The following is a 21,038-nucleotide window of genomic DNA, read 5'->3' on the forward strand; positions in this document are numbered from 1 at the left end:
GCACAGACCTAGAGGGGCTTTACATAGCAGTCGGCTTCCTAGTGGAATCTGAACCGAAGGCTGTTGGCAACTGTAGTTCTTGAAAAGTCTAATTTACATAACCAGCTTTGAGAAATCCTGAATAATTTACTTTTCTTTTTCTTTCTTTTTTAAACTTTGTTGTTATTATTTTTATTTGCTTTATTTGATCTTTATTGTATTTTTTCCATTCCCATTTAGTCCCCTTGTCACTCTCTCCCCAGCAGTCACCACTCTGCTGTCCATGTCCATTAGTCCTTATTCCTTTTCGCTCAGTCCCCGCACCCCCTCATCACTGTCCCACCCCACCTGTCATCCCGCTCTCCAGCTCTGAGTCTGTCCCCACTTTCCTTGTTAGTTGTTTGATCATTAGATTCCACAGATGAGTGAAATCATATGGTATTTGTCTTTCTCTAACTGGCTTATTTCACTTAGCATAATGTTCTCCAGATCCATCCATACTGTCACAGAAGGTGAAATTTTCTTTAAGGCTGAGTAGTATTCCATCGTGTAAATGTCCCACAGTTGTTTTGTTCACTCGTCTACTGATGGGCACTTGGGCTGCTTCCATATTCTGACGATTGTAAATAATGCTGCAGTGAACATAGAGGTGCTTATGTTCTTTTGGATTAGTGTTTTGGGTCCCTTTGGATATATTCCCAGCAGTGGAATTGCTGGGTTGAAAGGCAGACCCATATTTCATTTTTTGAGGCATCTCCACACGTTTTCCACCGTGGCTGCACCGGTCTGCACTCCCACTAATGGTGCACTAGGGTTCCCCTTTCTCTACATCCTCACCAGCACTTGTTGTTTGTTGATTTATTAATGATAGCCATTCTGAGAGGTGAGATGACATCTCAATGTGGTTTTAATAACTTGATCTTCTGATTAGTTCAGTAGATAAGTAGCCCTTGGTTGTTAGTAAAAATGGCCCTCAGTGGAGGTACATACAGCTTTTCTACAACAACCAAAGAGGAGCTTGACATTTTGGACTCAATCCATGACCCAACGCGGGCCACGTGGTCATTGCCGCCTGGACGAGCAGGAGCGGGAGATGGGAGTCCCGCCCATGCTGGGTCCCACAGAGCTCTAACTGTAGCACCAGGAGTCTTTCCCAGCAACTGCTGAGTTGCTCAGAAATGGAATTTGCCAACTCCACGTCTCGGGGCCATGGCCCTGTCCAGGAATCCCATGCCTTCCATTTTGTTTTTGGCCTCAGCTCGTTTTAACTGGAGGACGTTAAGGAGAAATGCCACCTTTTATTAACTCTTGCTTCCCCACTCTTGTGTTGTGCCCACAGACTGCCGTTCCATCCACATTGGGCTTTCAGTCCCCAGTTACCCTCAAAGGAAGAGAGACCAGAAGGGACATCATTCAGGCCGGCAAAAGGGCCGCTGGGGCCTGAGGCCAGACAGGCCACCACAGGAACTGACCGGCTTGGGGAGCAGGGGAAGCAGCGGGGACAGCAGTGTGGATCAAGCCAGCAGGACCCGTGAGTTCTTCAGGGGCACATCCTGGGGATCCATCCACTCGGGGGAGCAGACGGAGCCAGGCAGCAGGGACTCCCGGGAGACCATGGCTCAGGCCTCTCAGTCCCCTCTGCTCTGCTGCCCCACTGCGGACGGTCTTGCTGCTCAGGGACGCCTTTAGTCAGGCCAAGCCCCATCTCTCTGTGGGGACTCTGCATCCTCTGCTCTGACCCATCCCATGTTGATCTCATGGTTTAATGCTCAGAAATCCCTTCCCTCATTTCTACGTTCTTGGGGGGCCACGTGGCTGTTGCCGCAAGGAACCAGTGCAGACAGGACTGCTGGGCGTGGGGCGTTGTGCTCCGGAAACAGAATTTCCTCTTCCAGTGCCTCCCCCGCCCTCACTTGGCCTTGAATGGTACAGAATTGTCTGGGACCCTCCTGCCTGGGGCTGCAGACCCCTGGTCAGCAAAGCCCCGAGGGCTTTTCTCCTGTGCAGAAACCAGTTCTGGGCTGATTAAAAATCAGTCTTTTGTCCTTTCCCTGTAAAGAGAGACATCAATCTTAAGAGGAGTGAAAAGGCTGGTGTTCTTGAGCATGACTGCGACCTTTTTATATTTTCTGACGGTTTCTAGGGACACCATTTTACCGCTGTCATACCCCAAGTCTGCCTAATAAATGGTATTTAATTGGTTTCTATTACATATTTTTACTGTCTTGAGCAAGGCAAAGTTAGTGATTTCACCATCCAAACCTTCCCAGCAAGGTCAGAGGCAATAGCGGGGTTGAGCATCCCAGTGGGAGAAAATCGCACACCTGCTGCCGAAGGCCCTCGGAGCCTCCCCCAGCCCCGAGCTGCCCGAACCCCCGCTCCGGCCTGCGGTCCACTGGGGCCTGGGGCCTCTCAGGGCACGTGCATCTGTGTGACGGGGCAGGGCCTGGCCCTGAGCGGGTCTGCCCAGGGCCAGCGGTAGTGCGTGGGTTCTTGACTTTGTGTAGGAAAGACTTCACAGCGCGGGTTCCGGTGACTATGAGGATCCGTTTATGAAAGCCGGGGAGAGTGAGACAAGAGGGGGCTGAGCATGGAGGAAGCAACAGGAGAGCCTAGGCTGGGCTGCCTGAGCTCACTGGGAAGTCAGAGAAGAGGGGGTGTTGGGGACAGGTTCAGGGGACCAGCCTGGGACAAGCGGCCAGCTGCCCACTGCCTCAGAGTTTAGGAGAGTTAAGAAAGAGGTGGGGGGGGGGAGAAAAAAAAGGAAAGGAAATGGCCCTCGAAGCTCCCCAAAGGGAGAGCTCATGCCTCCGTGCTGGGACCTTTGTCCTGAGGTTTTTATGTCTTTCTAGAAGGCTAAGCTTAGGGGAGCTCTCAGGGCAGGGTTTTAGTAGAATATTCATCAGTCCTCCAGGTGTGTGTGTGTCATTGCAGGGTCAAGGTCTCCACTGACTGGTCAGCGCCAGGGCAGGGGGTCTTTAGTCATCGCAGTTGGTTCTGGCATCACCCACCTGCTTTTGCTGCATCTCTGGGCCTGGAGATAAAACACAGGCCTAGGTGGTTATGTCCAGAGAGGATAGGTCAGGGGAGGAAAGGTTACCCTGGGGGTGAGGTCCTTGTTTTCCCAGTTTACACCTGCCTGGTCTTTGCCCTGGTGACCATTGTCACTGGTGGGGAATTGCTCTGCCACTGTGTTCAGCTGTCTGTCTCAGTCCCCTATGCCATTTGCCAAGGCATTTTCCTAGCTTCTCACTATCCTGGCTTATCTCTGTGGGAGACGGTGTGATGGGGAGTCCTTGGATGTGCCCCGGGTAAGAGATATGCGCTGATGAAAATATGTGGTACACACAGACACACAAACACACGTGTGTGCATGTGCACACGCATGCTTGGGGCAGGGGCAGCAGAAGCCGGCAGAGGGCAAGCCTGGTGGGGAAACTCCCGCTCCGCATGTTGGCACTGGATGCCTCAGGCTCACTTTCTGGGGAATCCCCCTGTCGCCCTGCTGCCGCCCCCACATTCGGGGATGCAGTCACCCTTTGCAGGCTGAGTCTGCTGGGTCCTTCCTGAGCCAAGGAAGAGGTAGGTGGCTTAGAGCTGGTGCTCTCTGCTCAAAGGGTTTGGAGGAGACCGACAAGTAGTATTTATTCATGTGACACACTGCATCGCATGGAGTGAACCGGGCGAACAGGTTGTTTTGGTGGTTTCTGGTTTGGTTAAGGGGACACTGGTTTTGCCTGGAAACCAACGTGGGAGAGAGAACGCAGACTCCTTCGGTGAGTTCGTGTGTCTGCTTTACCCCTTTCCCAGCCTGCTGTTCCCATAACACGGGCGCCTGTTACTGGCTTGTTCCTGGCGTGGCTGTGGAACAGAGAGAGAGAATGAGACAGCCCAGGAGGACCAGAAATTTTAGGCTGTGTCTTTCAAACCAGAGTCAAGCAGGGACCCCTTTTAAGAAGAAGATAACTTCTTGTGGACACATGAAAGTGCATTTATATGTTTGTACAGCCTCCTGGGAGCGCTAGGTCTCAGTTTAAGAAACAATATCTTAATTAACTAAGGCTTTAGTTCATAAAAATGTGTTGCAGCTTTGAATTATAACAATAGAAAAGTTTCCCCTTATATCTGATAAAAGAAACACAAAATTAAAAAATTCCCATAGAACCTACCTACCCCTAAGGATACATTCCAGACCCAGTTGTAGATGAGCTGATTGAAATGAGCCACAAAACCTACTAGAAAGTCAACAGCCACAGCAGCTTTTCTGCATCTGGGCCGAGCTTGTTCCTGCTGTTCTCCATGGGCTGGGGGGGGTGATAAATGACCCGCAGTCATTCACTTCCTCCAAAGCCAATGGGACCTGTATGTGTGAGGCAGATACAAACTCTGCTCCACTGTAGGGTCGGCGACAATGACCTGGAAGACAGGACCCAACAGTCCCCAAATCCTTTCTACTTGCATCATCTGGGTACAATAATTGCCAGAATTTCCCACTTCTTCTTGGCTCCTGACCACGCGGTTTTCCGCTGTGAGTGTCCTGTCTCTTCCATGGGTCCACCCAGACAGCCCAGGCGGGAGGTCCAGCTGGCCTGGCCGCATAGTCCCAGTGGGAACTCCCACTGCACAGGAAGGGTATCGTGCAGAATGAGGGGGAGCTGGGCCGGGCGGGGGTGGCTAACTGTGGCAGGGCCTGCGCATAAAGCAGGCTGTGCAGATGAAAGGCTGCCAGGAGACACTTTAGTTTCTGCCTCACCGAGGAATGGCCAGGATCCAGCAAGACCACGTATGCGAAGGAGTTTTGTGCCTATGAATGGTAGCTCATTCTAATTGTGTTAACTAAACGTCTAGTGTTGCTAAAAGGGAGATATTACTATTCCCATCTTCGGATGGAGTTCAAAGGGATGTAGCATGATGCAGCTGTAATCAGTGACGCTGGGATTTGGAAACAGGTCTGTGGACTTCAAAGCCCGTGTGTGCTGTCCTTCGTAAGAGGTCGTTGGTAAGTCACCACATTCAGTACAGGCTGAGAATGACATCCTTCCAAGCAGCCAAACTGCCTTATGGCAAAAGGAGGAAGTAGGTAGGGAATAATATGCCATAACAGTTGGTTCTTCTATTCTCTCTCCATACCACCCCTCCCCACACTATGAATGTAATTTTAGGAAGTCAATACTCAGCCACAGTCGATTTCGGTGGAAGCAGAGCGTATGTGAGGAATACAGTCACCAAGCTGTGGTGAGGATCAGTGAGAGCCATGCTTCCTGCCCTGGAGAGAATGCACTTTCGGGCTCTGAGAACCTCTTGAGAGGCCATTAGGAGCAAGTGCCCAGAAGCATCTTTAGAAATATGGTTGCACTTCCACTTCTCTAGGCTGGTAATAAGAACTGGAGCCAAGGCCCCAAAACACGAGGTCAGCCAGGCCCGACCTGGCCGTGCAGTCCCTGGAGCCTTGGAATCTTCACCTGTAGAGGGGAAGGTGCTGCAGGATGACCACCTGCTTCAGTTCGCCTGGGACCAAAGGGTTTCCCAGGACAAGGGATGTGGGACTTCCGGTGTCAAAACCAGGTCAGTCCCAAGCAAATAAGGATTGTTGGCCATGCTAAGTTGTTTAGAGTTGCTGAATGTATATAAACAGATATAAATCACTTCACATGTTTCACGGTGTATGGGAGGTACTTAAGATATACAGGGTGTGGCACAAATAATGCCCCTTTTTATTATAAACTCTTTTATAAGCATGTAAGTCTATAACGTAACAATATCACACTCAAGCACACTGTATGACATTTTAGGTGAAATGTTCAAATTAAAACTATATTGTATTACATCCATATTATTACCCTACCAACCGCACTCAAGCAGTCATCACTTCTGCCAGACCCTGTATTAAGTCAATGGATACGCGAGGTCTATCCAGAAAAAGTCCAGCCATTGTTAATATAGTGAGAATGGTTTGCTTAATATCGATGTAACCTGGCAGCCAAGGAGAGTGGACTGGAATGTGCATGCGTGAACAATGATGACTGCACTGTACTAATCAGAGGGGGTGGTAGGTGCATGGAGTGAGCATGTGTACTGTGTCGCCATCACATTCAAAATAACTGAGTGAGTAGAGCAACAAATCTGCATCAGATTTTGTGTTAAGCTTGAACATTCTTCTGCAGAAACTATTTCAATGATTCAGAAGACATCAGCTATGGGCAACTGGTCACTGGCAGCTTCATCATGACAATGTGCTCACTCATGCATCATGTCTCATGCAGAGTTTGTTGGCAAAACATCAAATCACCCAGGTGATTCACCCCCATTACAGCCCACATTTGGTGCCCTTTGACTTCTGCCTTTTCCCAAAACTAAAATAACCTTTGAAAGGGAAGAGATTTCAGACCATGGATGAGATTCAGGAAAATTAAGGGGCATCTGATGGTGACTCGGAGAACTGTGTGAGGTCCCAAGGTGCCTACTTTGACGGGGACTGAGGTGACATTGTCCTGTGTACATTTCTTGTATCTTCTTCAATAAATGTCTCTATTTTTTCATATAATATGGCTGGACTACCTTCTGGACAGACCTCATACATTAACCTAATGTAAGAGCAAGAAGGAGCCCAAGTCTTTTTCCTCTACAAGTAGATATTGGTTTGGCTCGGCCGATTGGTACCAAGGGCTTATGAGAGCCTTCTGGTGGCAGGGGTATGAAATTATTAAGTCCTTCTACTTGCCAGATATTGAACAACTCTGGGGTCACTAAAGATCAAAGCCATCCCAGGATGATCAGTAAAGGACAGAAAGGTGGTTTTCCGGCCAGACATTTGAGCCTTACATGGTTCTAAGACCTTAGGACCCAGGGTATGTTTCACGGGTCTTTCTTTCCCCTTTTCTGATGAGGAAGGAGCACAGGTTGGGACAGAAGACATTTATCTTGTTGAATGAACTGAAAAGGAGTCTGGAGGCTTTGGCTAGAGAGAGATGATAAAAATTTGCTTGAAGGTGTGCGATCTTTAAACAAAGCTAGGCAAACACCCAGAAGTGTTCCAAAGGACACAGAAAAGATTTCTTATAGTAAAAAGTGCATTCTTGAGAATTATCAGTCCCAAATTCTTAACCCTAGAATGGCGGCTTATATGGCAGCTGTCGGGCAGACTGGACAGTGGATGCCGGGTGATCTAGAGGACAGACGCCCAGCTGTCCGATCACGTCCCGTGGCCATGGATGTCAGGTGGCCTAGACATGTGAGTCCTTCAGGCGGTGATCAGGGGGCTCACTGGGGACCTGGGTAAGTTCTCAGACTAGTTAGAACAAGAACAGAGTCTTCTCATGCCTCAACCTTCATAACGTTAATGATTTTATTTTTCATTTAAAAAATTTAGAAATATGTGCATTTATTTTAGAGAGAAAGAAACATTGATGATTGCTTTCCTCCCATACCTAGGTATGAGCCCCGACTGGGACTCAACCCCCAGCCTTTTGGTGTACGTGGGATGACGCTCCAACCAACTTAGCCACACCGGCCAGGGCCATACATAATGTCGATGATTTTAGCAGCTTGGTTAAAGTGACTGCATTTTATATACGCCCTGTCTGCACTCTTTCCTCAGTCTCTACAGCAGGGCTGTCCAACCTTTTGGTGTCTCCAGGCTGCACTGGAAGAAGAGTTATCTTGGGCCACACATTAAAAACACAAACACTAATGAAAACTGATGAGTGAAAAAGAGGTTTTAAGTCAATTAAGGTTTCGTGCTGGGCTGTATTCATAGCGATCTTGGGCCACACGCTGCCCGCCCTCCGGCCCTTGGGCTGGAGGAGCCCCTGAGACAAGCCGAGCTGCCAAAGTAGGAACAAGGACAGCTGGGTTCCATTTAGCATTTAAAAAAATTTAAAAAGGTGTGGCTTCCTCACTTTTGTCTGTGCTACTCATCTGTACCTTGGAACGGTGCAAGAAGAGAAAAAGGGGGAAAGGAAAGAGGAGGGGAAGCAATGTGGCTCATTCTAGGCCCTGTCAGCAGGAAGGCTGATTGAGCGTTCCTGACGGAAGCCTATCTGTACTCTGCTCTCTCGTCCTGTCCTCTGCACCTTAACCCCTGACCTCCTGGAGAGGTCAAGGTGTGTGGCGTGCCCTCTTTAGCTCCAAGGGCTATTCTAAAAACAAACAAACAAAAACACCAACAAACAAAAAGCCCCAGTAGGACAGAATCCCGAGTTCATGGCCTTAAGACCTTAGGGGAAAATTAGGGTTGAAAGCCTGAGTTTACAAGTGAACCAATAAACGCCCTACCATACATTGTCTTGATAAACCATCCATTAGCCAGACCGACCTTATTCCTTGAGAGCTAGCCAGCCTCCTAGCCCCCATCGGGGGAGGCCTAAATTTCCGTGAATTCCCAGAGGCTTCCAGCCTCGGGTCTCTATGTCTCCAAGCCCCTCTCTGAGGGGCTCACAGTCTCCCTGTCCTTGTGCGTCACCTCCTGTCCTTGTTTTCTGCTTTACCTCTGGGCCAGCTCAGGCCCGGAGTTCAGACCTCCTCTGCTTTCCCCCAAGTTGGTCACATGCAGAATATATGTGAATAACAGACCTTTTGATGGCCCAGCACTATGGAGCAGTTTAATGTTGCAGAGAAGCACAATTTTTAAAATGAGATACTAGATAACCTTGTTCTTAAAAACCGCCGGCCACTGGAAATTTCCTGTGCAGTTCCAGCCTCGTACCATGTTTTTGGCAAGTCCCACCTAACCCCACTCCTCCCCAGGAGCCGGAAGCCGCACCTCCTTGCAGCTCGGGTCTCGAGCCCTCCCCACCCCGTCCACCCCCCACACACTCACTCCCCTCACTTTTCAGTCACATGCATTTCCCTTTGCCCCTCACCGCGGCTCAGGGCTCATTTTTGCACAACTAAAGACACGAAGACTCTCCCCCAGAAGTCTAGCCCTTCAGCAGCCTAGAGGGCCTGGAAGAGGCCTTGACATCCTTTCCCCCCTCCCTCCCACCAGCCTCTGCCGGAGGAAGAAGGCAGAACAAGGTTCAGTTGCGGGAGTCAGGCCCCCACAGCCCTTTTGGCCGACACGAGAAAAGCATGTGTGTTTTGATTTTTAAATAACAATTTATTCACTTTAGTGCATCTATATTCACTAAAACAAAATGATAAGGACGTCAGTGACATTTTATAGCTCACAAATTAAAAATAATGGACGCAGTACAAAGAGTTGCCTTTTACTGTTTTGGTTGAGCCAGGCTCAGTGGGTGGGCACGGCACCCTCTCAGTCACCGGTCAGGGACCGCATGGCTTCTTCTCCATGCTTTTCCTGGGAATCTGCTTCATTCCCGCCCCTGCCCCCCAGCACTTCCTGCCCTCTGTGCCCTCATCTTCCTGTTTACATGCTCTCTCTCCCCGAAATCACTGGGAAAGGCCTGGCTGCCTCAGAGGCCCAATTCAAAATTTTCAGGCTCGGGTCAGGTAGTCAGCTAACTGTCCCTGGTCCCATGAAGTGTGGCCAAGGGGCACAGGCCGTGCATCCCGAGAACGCGGCTGCCAAAGGGCCATCCTTTTGCAGGAGGAGTATGGGCTGGGCTGACATCCCCAAAGCTACCTACATACAACAGCAGGGATTTCCATAAACACCACAGCAGGCAGATTCTCTGCTGTTCCTCTCTCAGGGAGCACGTTTGGAGTTTATGGACAGCTTTCTCGAAAAAGACATTTACTGTTCATGAAACTAGAACTCGGGCCTTCAAGTCCCCTCTCTAGACCAACGTCACCCAGTTGCAAGCATGACTTTGGAACCCTCAGGTTTGTCTCCCCTTCCCCACTACTCGGTGGCCTTGAGCTACCCCAGGTCCCCAGCCAGCTCCACCCCCAGCTCCATTTCCTTGTTCTTGCCTCTTTTCTTGCCAAGCCTAATCCCAGCTGATATGCTCGGAAGTGTCAGTGAAATTCACTCACCCAGCTAATATGTACTAAGTGCCCGTGCTGGGTGAGCCCTGCGTTGGGGGCCGGCAGCGTAACGTGAGCACGAACGGACTCCAACCTCACCACCCTGGCTGTCGGGGCCTTAGTGTGGTGCCCGAGAGCGAGGGAGCCTCTCGGGGGACTGGGCAGGGGACAGGAACTCTAGGACCACGTCCTCACGCTGACTCCCTTCAAATCCTAAATACCTCCTGGGTCTTTTTTTAAAATCCTCACCCAAGGATATGTTTATTGATTTCAGAGAGGAAGAGGGAGATACAGAGAAAGAGAAACATTGATGTGAAAGAGAAGCATCTATTGGTTGTCTCCCATACGTGCCCTGACCAGGGATCGAAGTCTCAACGTTTTGGTGGACAGGACAACGCTCCAACCAGCTGAACCACCTGGACAGGGGCCTCATGGGTCTTTAATAGGAGCTGAAGGCTTGCCTATTCACAGTCCACTAGGTCATTTAGTGCTTTGCTTCTCCGATGACTGGACAGTTCCCATCCAGTAAAAGCCCGATTCTGGTTGCTTCCTTTAGTATGCTTCCTGAAGCTTGTGCCTGCCAAGGTTGTGTTGCTTCCAGCAACTAACTGCTGGTTGAGTTTATTCCTACAGTTGGGCATTGTTATGTGACTCACTGTGAGCTACAGACCGGAGGGGCTATTGCCTGTGGTGTGTCTCGTTCTGTGGACTAACTTCTGACGTGCCGCATGCAGGTGGGGCCCGCGGTGCATCACAGCCACCTGATCCGGCAGCCCAGCGTGCAGTGTGCTAACCCTCCCCTGGGCAGCAGGGAGGAGCAGGAGAGGAGAGAGGCCTCAGGTGGCGGGGCAGAGGAGCGGCTGGGGGCAGCATGGACATTTAGAAGCTGAAAAGGTTTGAGCCCTTGGAGTGCTGGAAAGGCCAGGCAGGTCATGGTCTAAGGGAGGAGTCACTTGTTGGCAACAACAAACACAGTGATATAATTTATTGGGTGACAGGTGTATGTATGCTAAGCACTGTGCCAACCACATCACATGTATTATCTCAATGGCCACCGCAGTCCAGCGAGGTGTGAAATTTCTCACTTTACAGATGAGGAAACTGAGGCTCAGAGAGCCCAATGCCTTGCCAGGATCCTGCTGCTAGTAACTGGCAGAGTCAGAAGTTGAATCCAAGTCTGTGCTGTGACAGTACCACATAAAGAGAGCATCCTCTGGCCTCCTTGGTGACCTCCCTGGTATTTCCTTGACCTCTCTGGGGGTCAAGGTCACACACAGCCCCTGCCTGACTCGGTGTGGCATGCAGTGGCTGCCCAGTGGTGCTCAGGACATGCCGTGCAGCGTGTGCTGTGGAGCCTGGGACCCTCGGAGGGGCCCAGCCCCTCATCGTTCTGCCTGCCGAGGAGCCCACGGAGCCAGGAACTCCTTGCTGGTGGTGTTGGTGTGGACTGTACTCCAGGCTCCCCTAGTCGGGGCCTGTTGGAGCCTCTGTGGTGTAAACTGCGTCTGTTTTCTCATCCGTGAAATGAAGGGTTTGACCGGATGATTGCTAAGCTCCCTTCTAAGGGAGCTCTAAGCCTTAGTGAATTCAGCGTTCAGAGCTCCTTGGAGCAGCAGCCGCTCAGCGACCTCTAATCAACCTTGGCACATTCTAAGTACTCAGTAAGCGCTTGTTGAACTGAACCCAGGAGATTAGAAGTTTTTCTCGGCAGAGCAAGTAATCCCCTGGCGGGGTTCACCACGCACCCTGGAGTGGCCAGTTCCCACTGTCCACAGACTCTCCAAAAACACCCACTGGGTGATGACATCTGGGGCTCTGTCTTAGAAGTAGGTGAAGAGGGAAAGAATCAGGAGTTCGGGTTTACAGTTGTGGGGACAGAAACCAGCTTCAAGTGTGGTTGCTGTGAAATGTGGGACCCCACAGCGACCTTCCCCCCAACAACCCCACCTCCACACCAGCGCCCTGCCAGGCCACTGCAGCCAGCTCACCCGCCTGCCAAGGCTCTTAAAGAGGCCCCGGGGAGTCTCAAGGCAAATCCTACCTCTGCCTTTATAAAGGCGCCGGAAGAGAGGTGCCTGGGCGCTCTGGGAGCTCCCCGCACTGTGGGAAGGGCCCATGGGGGCGGGAGGGGGCAGTTCTGCCAGTCCCCTCAATGGCCTACGGCGGTGGGGACCCGGCTGCCCGCTTGAGGTTCCGCTGCAGCCACTGAGCCCTCCTCTTCCAGTGCACCTGGGAACCTCCCTCCCTCTCTCTCTCTCTCTCTCTCTGGCACACACACACACACACACACACACACACACACACACACACACCCCTCATACTTGCAGTGGCTTTACTTCCCTTTCAACGCAGTTCTTCTCTCTCACGCTTACTCCATCTCTTTTCTCTCACCGAGTCCTCACTCTCCCCCTTTCCAGTCATTCTACATTTTCTTCTCTCTCTCTCCCCACCACCCTCACCCCACCTTCCTCGCCCCACACCTCCCCTGGTGCTTGACTGGAAACAAAAGTGAGTCTGTTGTGCCAGGAAGCAGACGTGTGGAGGCCGGTGGCCGGTGGCCGGGGTGGCAGCGGCAGCGGCAGCGGCAGAAACAGGCTGGGGCCAGAGGCGGTGCCCACAGCTGGAGACCCCGGCCCTCAGCTGTTCCGGGGAGCAGGTAATGCCCCAGGCAAGGCTCACTCGGGGATCCTGCTCTCCACCCTCCTCGTTTCTCCATTTATTTGCCTTCTTATCTGGCCTCGAAGCGGGAAGGGGACTCCACACTCAGGGAATGGTAGGCACAAAGGTCCAAGGAGTGAGGTACCCTCCTTTGCAGAGAACTCTGTGTGGTCTGATGTGGCTGGGGTCCAGGGCATGTGGGGTCAAGGACGGCTGGGGTCTAGGGTGGCTGGAGTTGAGGGCAGCTGGGGTGCATGGTGGCTGGGGTCCAGGGCATTTGGTTGAGGGACATGACAGAACCTAGAAAGGCAAGTTAGGTCGGAATCACAAGGGATGTTGTGAGCCATGTCATGGACCCCAGGCTTTAGGTGATCAGAGCCACTGAAGGTTCGCCACCTGGAGAGTAACACGATCAAAGCTACACTTTGGACCAATAGTTCTTGAACTCCGATCGCATGGAGATTCGTGCGCCCTCTCGGAACCAGGCAGTCAATCTTCCCCCAATTTAGAGCAAAAGTAATGTTATTTGTTCCATCGTTGGTCTTTCTCCTATAAAATTTTCTTAAACCTCTGGTGTCTGCTATCAAGTGTCAGCTATTAATAAGCTAATGAAAAAGATGTAAGTTCAAAGTAATAAAAAATTGAGAAATAAAATCTGTTTAAATAAATGAGCTCCATTGAGCCATACGCAGGTAAATTAATAGTATTTTCTGCTGGTAAAAGTATTTCTAACTCATGCACAAAGTATTTTTTGGTGACTCCCAGGAGTTTGCCATGTGAATATGTTTGAGATGTGATGAAAGCCAACTCTGCTGTCTCACAGGGGATGGGAATGGATGGGGCGGCCGGAAGCTGGGGGAGCCGTAACCAGACACCACGAGAACCTGAACCAAGAAGGTGGAGATGGGTGGGGGAAAAGGAGAGAGATAAGAAATATTTAGGAAGCAGCCCTGGCTGGAGTTGCTGGGTGGACTCAGTGCTGGCCTGCGAACCAAAGGATCACCAGTTCCATTCCCGATCCTTGTTGTGAGAGCCCAGAGTAGCACTCCACTCAGAGGGAGCACTGATGCCCCAGAGAGGTAAGCCAGTCCATAGCTGAGCAGCGCTGTTGGTTTGACTGATTTTTTTAATGTACTGGTTCAAGGATAAGATAATAAGAGAGGTCTGAGGGCGGTGTCATAAACTCTGGTACATAACATAAATAAGATTAGCAGGGTAGTAGGGAGTAGTGGAGACTGTGGCAAACTAAAATGCATAAGCCCAGCTAAAGAAGGCAGCCATTACTCAGCTCTAATTGGTTGTTGCTGAACAGGAATGCCGGCACAGTTGTCAGAGCATCTACATTTTCAAGAAAAGTCAGGAAATGGATTTTAAATGAGATCTCACAGGTTTTTGTTGTTTTTTTTTTTTACATTAGCAACAATTTCAAAAATGTTTATACTCCATGGGGTCTGAATTAAACATATCTTTGAGCTGCCACTTTGGAATCTCTGCCTTAGTCAATGTCCTTAGTGTGGTGGGGTTGAACCAGGTGCGGCAGGTTGGGAAGTGACTGGGCCACAAATGTAGACCACTCCTTCACGAACTTGGGGGAAAACCCAGAAGGTGGACTTGGCTTTACTAAATTAGGAAATACCTTTCCTTTGCTCTTGGCTCCTGTTCCATTTCAATTGGCCTCGCAGGGCTGCCTCCCACAGGGCACTCAACGGGTCCTGCTGTCCTCCTTTGCAGGGTCTCCAGCTGCTGAGCAGCTCCAGGACATCCTGGGGGAGGAAGATGAGGCTCCCAACCCCACCCTCTTCACAGAGATGGACACACTGCAGCACGACGGGGACCAGATGGAGTGGAAGGAGTCAGCCAGGTGAGGCAGAGCCCCAGGTGGGAGGCGGGGGGCGGGGGGGCTCCCCTTGGTGCTCTGCCCAGGGCCCAGGCTGCACTGGCTCTGCGGTTGGGAAGGCCATTGACCAGCAGCACCTTGCAACTGGAGTTCTGCAGGCCACTTTGTGGCCCCTAAAGACCTTCCCATCTGCCTTCCTTGGCATCCAGAACTGGGCTGCACACTAAGGAGCAAACAGAAACTTACAACTTTTTCTTTATCCTCTAAGAAATTAAAATCCACGTTGGAAGATAGACCAGATACACATGCAACCATGAGAGAATGATACAAGGGCATATATTCTTTTGTGTCAAATGGGCCGAAGAAATACTATAGGAGAAGAGGAAGCGTGGAGCTGGCTGGGGTGGACCAGGACGGAGAGAATTCAGACGATGTGCTCCAGTGGGTTGCTGGGGTTTGGGGCGGGGCAAGCAGGCAGGAGCTAGGAAAGCAGGTGCGGGGAGCAGAGAGCTGTGTCTGTGGGGCAAAGGAAGAGAGGAGCCAGAGGCTGGAGGGAGGAACGGTGCGGTGAAGTCATGGTTACCAAGGGAGGACTGGAGTAGGGAGTAATGTTGGCCATGCCCTGGGCCCGAGTGACCTCTGAACTGGACTGGTCAGCAGTGCAAAACGCTGCCAAGAGCCCAAGGGGAAGAAGGGTATGGTAGGAGGTGGCAGTGGGGCTGGTGAGAGGAGGGGACCCTGGGCAGCAAGTTGAGAGAGTCTGGAAGGTGGACCATACCAACGTTTCTCAACCTACTTCAATTAGCATCCCCCACCCCAAGGAAATTTTAATTTAAGCTACCTTTGTTAAATTAGAATTTATTTCTAATGAGAGAAATTAAATACTGCTAAGATGATTTTCACGTCAATGTTTCTCTTTCTCCCTTCCTCTCTCTCTAAAATCAATAAACCTCGGGTGAGGATTAAAAAAAGATGAATTATAGCATTGTACCCCTGAAACCTATATAATTTTATTAACCAATATCACTCCAATAAATTGAAAAAATAAAATATAAATATAAATACATACTACTAAGAAATCAGATTTTGTCAGGTAGGGTTGAGCTGTGGAGTGCCACAAACCATTGTAATGTCTCACACTATTTCTGCTCCTCTAAGAGCCAATTTTTGCCCCGTTGGGGCTGATATTACCCCAGTTGAGAGTGCACAGACCACCTGTGCCCAGCACTGGCTCTGCCTGGGGGCCACTGTGTGCCCAGGGCCCGGCAGCTGCCCCAACCGTGACCTGGGTCCTTCCCTCCCCCACCAACCTCATTCACCCGCCTAGTTGCTCTGCAGAGCCAAGAGAAGCAGGTTTTCACATCCCCACGCGCCAGCCTCTCCTGGGAGCAAGGCCATCGGGAGGACTAACTAGCTAATCCCTTCTCAGGGAAGGAATGAATTTCTGGGCTCATGGCCAGGCCCAATCCCAATCTGGAAGCCACTGAGCCTTTTCTCATCGGCCCGTTCAGTGAGCCCTTACTATGTCCTAAACAATTCGCTGGATCATCTACTTCAAGCTGCACAGTGACACTGAGAAGGAGAAAACTGTCATTATGCCCATTTTTCAGATGGAGATACTGAGGTTCAGAGGCGCAAATAGTTTGCAAGGGTCAGAGGGTGCCAGTAGCGGAGTCTGGATTCTAGTCCTGGCCTGTCTGCCTCCCCAGCCTGAGGACTTAGGCCCTTGGCCAGGCTTTCCTCACGTGGTCAGTCACCTCCCTCTCCTTCTTCCAGCTTCCGGGAACTCTGCTTTGATTTCCGATCTGGAGACAATCCCACTGGGGTGGTCAGTAAATGGGGACAGCCATAGAGCCTGGGACATCTGTCCAGGGCTGACAAGAGAAGGGAGGACATTTCAAATGACCAGGGCCCAGTCTGAGCTACCATGGCTTAGTGGCTATGAGGGGCTGGTGCCCCCCTGAGCAGGTGCCTTTCTTGTCGAGGGGACGAACAGCAGGAAGGTTGAGAAGGGCCTTCTCAGAGGCCCAGGAGGGAGAGCTTGCCCTCTCCCCACTCCCGTAGCAAGGTCGGCATCCAAAACCCCTGGCAACAGCTCCCAGAGCCATACCCTCCAGGGGAGCCTGTTGCACATACCCAGACCCTTGCTGGGGAGGCCTCAGGGCCGTCAGGGACCAGAGTGTTCGTCCCGTAGATAAAATACCCACTTTCTAGAATTCACAGAGTCCACACTACAAACCCCTGGATGAAACGGGTCAACTGTAAATGATGATGTTTCTAGAAGGAGGTCCCTCCTGAAACATACAGGTGCCTGACAGTTACCATCGGCCAGCTGGTGGGTTTTCCCACCGGGCATGCTCTCTGAGGACAGCATCCCAGGTGACCCGGGCAGGGCCTCACCGTAACCTCAAACCAGTAGAGAGAGGAAAGTGGTGACTGTCAGTTAAAATGGTTGAACCCGATTCCAGGCAGATCTGAGAGAGGGGCAGCCTGAGGGACACCCTGGGTCATAGAGCTGTGGGAGGGGAGGAGCTCCGGGCTTCCTGACCGCCAGTCTCCTTTCTCTACCCCAGGCTCCTCGAACCTCCCTGCCAGCTCACCCCGCCCGCTTTCCAGCTCACTGTTGGAGGTATAACCAGCAACCTTCTAGAGAGGCCCGAGGAAGGGTGGGCCCCTGGCCCGCAAGTCCACCTCAGCCTGGACAGTTGTGCCGGGGACTCCTTCAGGCAAACTGGACAGTAGAGGAGCTTGGGGCCAGGCCTGCTGGAGACCTGTTGCCCTTCACCAAAGAAGGGGAAGCGTTGCCCTTAGCTGACGGGCTGTAGGATCTCCTCAGGGAAGTCAGAGCTTTCAGAATCCAAAATTAGCAAATTCTAGTGGGTTCTGGGCCTCCTTGGAACAGGAGAAAATGGTGAGGAGGGGCCGACCCCTTACAGAGACACTCAGGGCCTGGGAGGGTAGACAGGTCGACACCACATCAAAGAGAATGGGGAGGGGATCCTTTAATAAAAGTAACTTGCTCAGGAGTGTTGACTTCATTGAGTTAGGAGATTAACAGAGTGAAAATCTCAAATCCGCAAGGAATTTTTCCGGCAGTGCTGTGCCTGGGGTTATTAGCTTGGGGGATGTCTCAGGCCCTGGGGGAAGCGGTCACCCCTGGTCAGAATTAAATAGCTCTTTGAGCTCCTCGGAGCCTTGCCCCTCTGTGCATAATGGGGACTGTGTGTGCGGGCATCATGTCTAATGGGATCGATGCTGGTAGGTCAGGCTGTCCATGAGATAGATTTTCACTAACTCTGTCTCGTTAGCTTTCCTGAGAGGGAAGTGCAGCTGGCGGCTGATACTGACCTTGCCAAAGGGAGGGCTGGGTCGTGTGGGGTGGAGGCAGGCGAACCCCTCACTGCCAGCAAACAGTTCACCCAGAATTCTGTCCTCTCTCAAGCCCCTGCCCGCCTGGGTGTGAGGTCGGGAAGGGAAGGAGAATGGCCTGAGCTGGAACGTGCCCAAACATGAAGGGCCCTTCAGGGTTATGCAAAAATACCCAGAGCTTAGAGCCTTTTGAGAGCTCTCAAAGTTCATTTCAAATCCAAGCTGCCTCTGATCTCAGACAAGAGCAAAAGCATGAAGTTGCCAGAAAGTTCTTATGAGACACACATGCCCTGAGAACCTTCTTGCAACAGCCAGGAAAGGACGGAGAGAGGGGCAGGAGAAGCGGGTCAGCTTAGCTGGGTCAAACCAGATCAGGGCATTTTCAAAAGCCCTGAATGGCTCTTGGTGCACAGGTGGGGATGCTTCCTCACTCTGCACATGGTGGGGTGTGGGGATTGGAGCCTGGACTTCGTCTCAACCCTAAAACGGCTCCTGCTTAAGCTCTCGTAGGTCGCCCTGCTAAGCAGCATTTCTGCTGTCAGCGGGGGACAGAACGTACCCCAGCCCTCTGTTCTCATCACTCACCCGGGGGTCACCTTTTGAGACCAGCAATGACCACTCCATGCACAAAACAGACTAGCAAGCTGGGAGATCTAAGTACGGAAGTCAACAAACCTTCCCCATTCATTCGGCCAATATTTACTAAGGGTTTGCTACCTGTAGGCCCTGAGCCAGGCTCTGGAGAGACAAAAACAAACAGCAGGGGCCCGCCCTGCTCTCAGTCTGATGAGGCACAGAGGTGAGCAGCCGGGCATCTGGCGATGCGGTGCCCTGAAAGCACCACTAGTGGCGCCTAACTAGACAGGAGGGGTCAAAGATGTCCAGGAGGAAGAGGTGTTCACACTGGGACCTGAAGGATGGGTCGAGGTTAGCCAGGAGAGGGAACGGGAGGGGGAAGGGGCCCTGCACCAGGGGAGGCAGACCCGCAGAGGAAGGGGCGGAAGGGCCCCATGGCTGGACTGGGTGCTGAGGCTTCAGGCCACTGAGGGGGATGGGAGGTAGGAAGGGGCAGGATTGTCTGTTTGAAAGAGAACACTCAGGGGGGCTGGTCCAGGTGAGAGATGACAAGTCCCTGAACCATAGGTCAGTGGTGGGAAGAAAGACTTGTAGGCATATTTTTTGAGCATATAATTTAATATTACATATACGTCCTTTTAAATATACTTTATTTTTAGAGCAGTTTTAGCAGCAAAATTGTGCAGCAGGTACAGAGTTCCCATATGCCTCCCACCCCTACATGTGCATAGCGTCCCGCTTTATCAACATCCCCCATGAGAGGGGCACACTTGTTACTACCGGTCAGCCTCCACTGACACGTCATTGTCACCCGAAGTCCACGGCCTACATAAGGGTTACTCGGTGTTGTACCTCCTATGGATATACAGCGGGCATACAATGACATGTATCTGCCACTACAGTATCGTATAGAGTGGTTTCACCGCCCTGAAAAGCATCTGTGCTCTGCCTACTCATTCTTCTCTTCTCCCTAATCCCTGACCTTGTTTCACTGAGTCTGAGAGGTGTCTTAAAAGGCAGAGCTCTCAGGATTTCGGGCCCTGTGGCACATGGAGGAGGACAGTCAGGGAGTTGCCCAGCTTTCCAGGCTGAGCAAGTGGGTAGCAATTTAGGAAGCACAAGAGCTGTAGTAGGTTTTGTTGTGTTGGGAATGTTGCTTCACTTTGTCTTGGGGAGATATAGGTTGATGAGGAGCTCCATTTTGGACATGTTATGCCTGAGGACACTCCAAGTGGAGACGGTCACCATGTAGATAGACACAGAGGTCTGGAGTCAGCTTCTAGATGGAAATCAGACCCATAGGAAAGGATACAGTTGGCTTTCTGTGAAGTGAGGAGAATGCCCAGGACAGAGCCCCTGGGGGCACTGACGTTGGGCAGAGGAAGCTGCTGGAGAGAGAGGGGGGCAAGGAGAGTGTTGTGTCCTGGAAACCAGGGCAGGGGGACACTAAGGTGGAGGGAGGGGCCACCAAGTTGGGGAAGAACTGATGAGTATCCATAGGCTGGAGAGACCGGAACAGTCTCCAGGGATGGGGACAGAGGGTGAGGAAGGACGAAGGTGGGTTCAGTTGAACTGTTGTTCCAAGATGCTTGTTTGCGGAGGGCAGGAGTTTGGGATGCCTTTCAAGGGGAAGGTGGGGCCAAAGGAGGCTTCTGTTGCTTGTTTTTGAGGATGAAAGAGATGTAAGCATATTGAAGGCTAGCAGAGAGGGGCCACATGAGAGAGAGTGGTTTAGAGATGCAAGGATCAGAGCGGGGCTGCTGGATGCAGGGTTCAGGGCCCTGGGTGCGGTTGTGGGGCTCCTCCAGCCACGAAGGCCCACATCTCTCCTTGGTGACAGGACCGAAGGAGAAGCGGGTGTGGCACCTGCAGCGAGGGTGGGGAGCTCCTAGCAGAGTTGAGGGAGTCCTGGGCTTCCAGACTGGTCTTTTGTCGGAGAGAGGAGACTGGAGAGCTGATGGGGGGTTGCGGATTGCCATGCAGTCCTGAGTACCATCCAGAAGTACCCTCACTTTTTTGGATTCTTTTTCCTTCTTATTGTTCTGATTGCTTGTTTTTTGCTTCTTTGCATTCCAAATCATTTATCTGATTCTCAGCTTCATCCACTCTTCTGTTGTTTTTCTATGAAGTGTGCTTTATTTCAATTAGTGTATCCTTCATTTCTGACTGGATCTTTTTTATGCTGTTGAAGTCCTCACTAAGTTCCTTGAGCATCCTTATTACCAGTGTTTCGAACTCTGCATCTGATAGGTTGCTTATCTCCATTTCATTTAGTTTTTTTCTGGAGTTTTGATTTGTTCTTTCATTTGGGCCGCGTTTCTTTGTCCCCTTGTTTTGGCAGCCTCCCTGTGTTTGTTTCTATGTATTAGGTAGAGCTACTTTGACTCTGTGTCTTGGTAGTGTGGCCTAATAGGTGTCCTCGAGGGTTCAGTGACACAGCCTCACCTATCACCCAAGTTCAGTAGTTGAGGTGAGCCCTCTGTGTGGGCTGAGTATACTGTGGGCTGAGTATACCCACCTCTTGTAGTTGAGCCTTGGTTGCTCTTGGCAGGTCAATGGGAGCGATTTACCCAGGCCAATCAGCTACAAGTTCTGGCTGTGACCACCAACCACCAACCTCCACCCTCTGTGGAGGGTCAGCTGTGTGGGGCAGGGTGGTGGTTCTCCAACATGGTCTGTAGCTGTGCACTGG

General features: G+C 51.3%; 1 protein-coding gene across 5 annotated transcripts in view; it reads left to right on the forward strand.

Annotated features, from left to right (window-relative positions):
- SLC4A5 (solute carrier family 4 member 5) overlaps positions 1–21,038 on the forward strand; it is a 93,543-nt gene that overhangs the window by 9,946 nt on the left and 62,559 nt on the right. For 3 of the 5 annotated variants that reach the window (XM_037130901.2, XM_037130902.2, XM_053663398.1), the window contains exons 3-4: positions 1,319–1,510; positions 14,296–14,425. In XM_037130901.2, coding sequence (XP_036986796.2) covers positions 1,319–1,510; positions 14,296–14,425 — 322 coding nt within the window. Of the gene's footprint in view, positions 1–1,318; positions 1,511–12,483; positions 12,563–13,613; positions 13,644–14,295; positions 14,426–21,038 lie in introns of those variants that run through there. The other 2 variants (XM_037130903.2, XM_053663399.1) reach the window with 2 other exon arrangements.

Source organism: Artibeus jamaicensis, unplaced genomic scaffold, assembly GCF_021234435.1.
Source record: "Artibeus jamaicensis isolate MK-2021 breed Jamaican fruit bat unplaced genomic scaffold, CSHL_Jam_final contig_3174, whole genome shotgun sequence".
In the NCBI taxonomy this organism is placed as follows: Eukaryota; Metazoa; Chordata; class Mammalia; order Chiroptera; family Phyllostomidae; genus Artibeus; species Artibeus jamaicensis.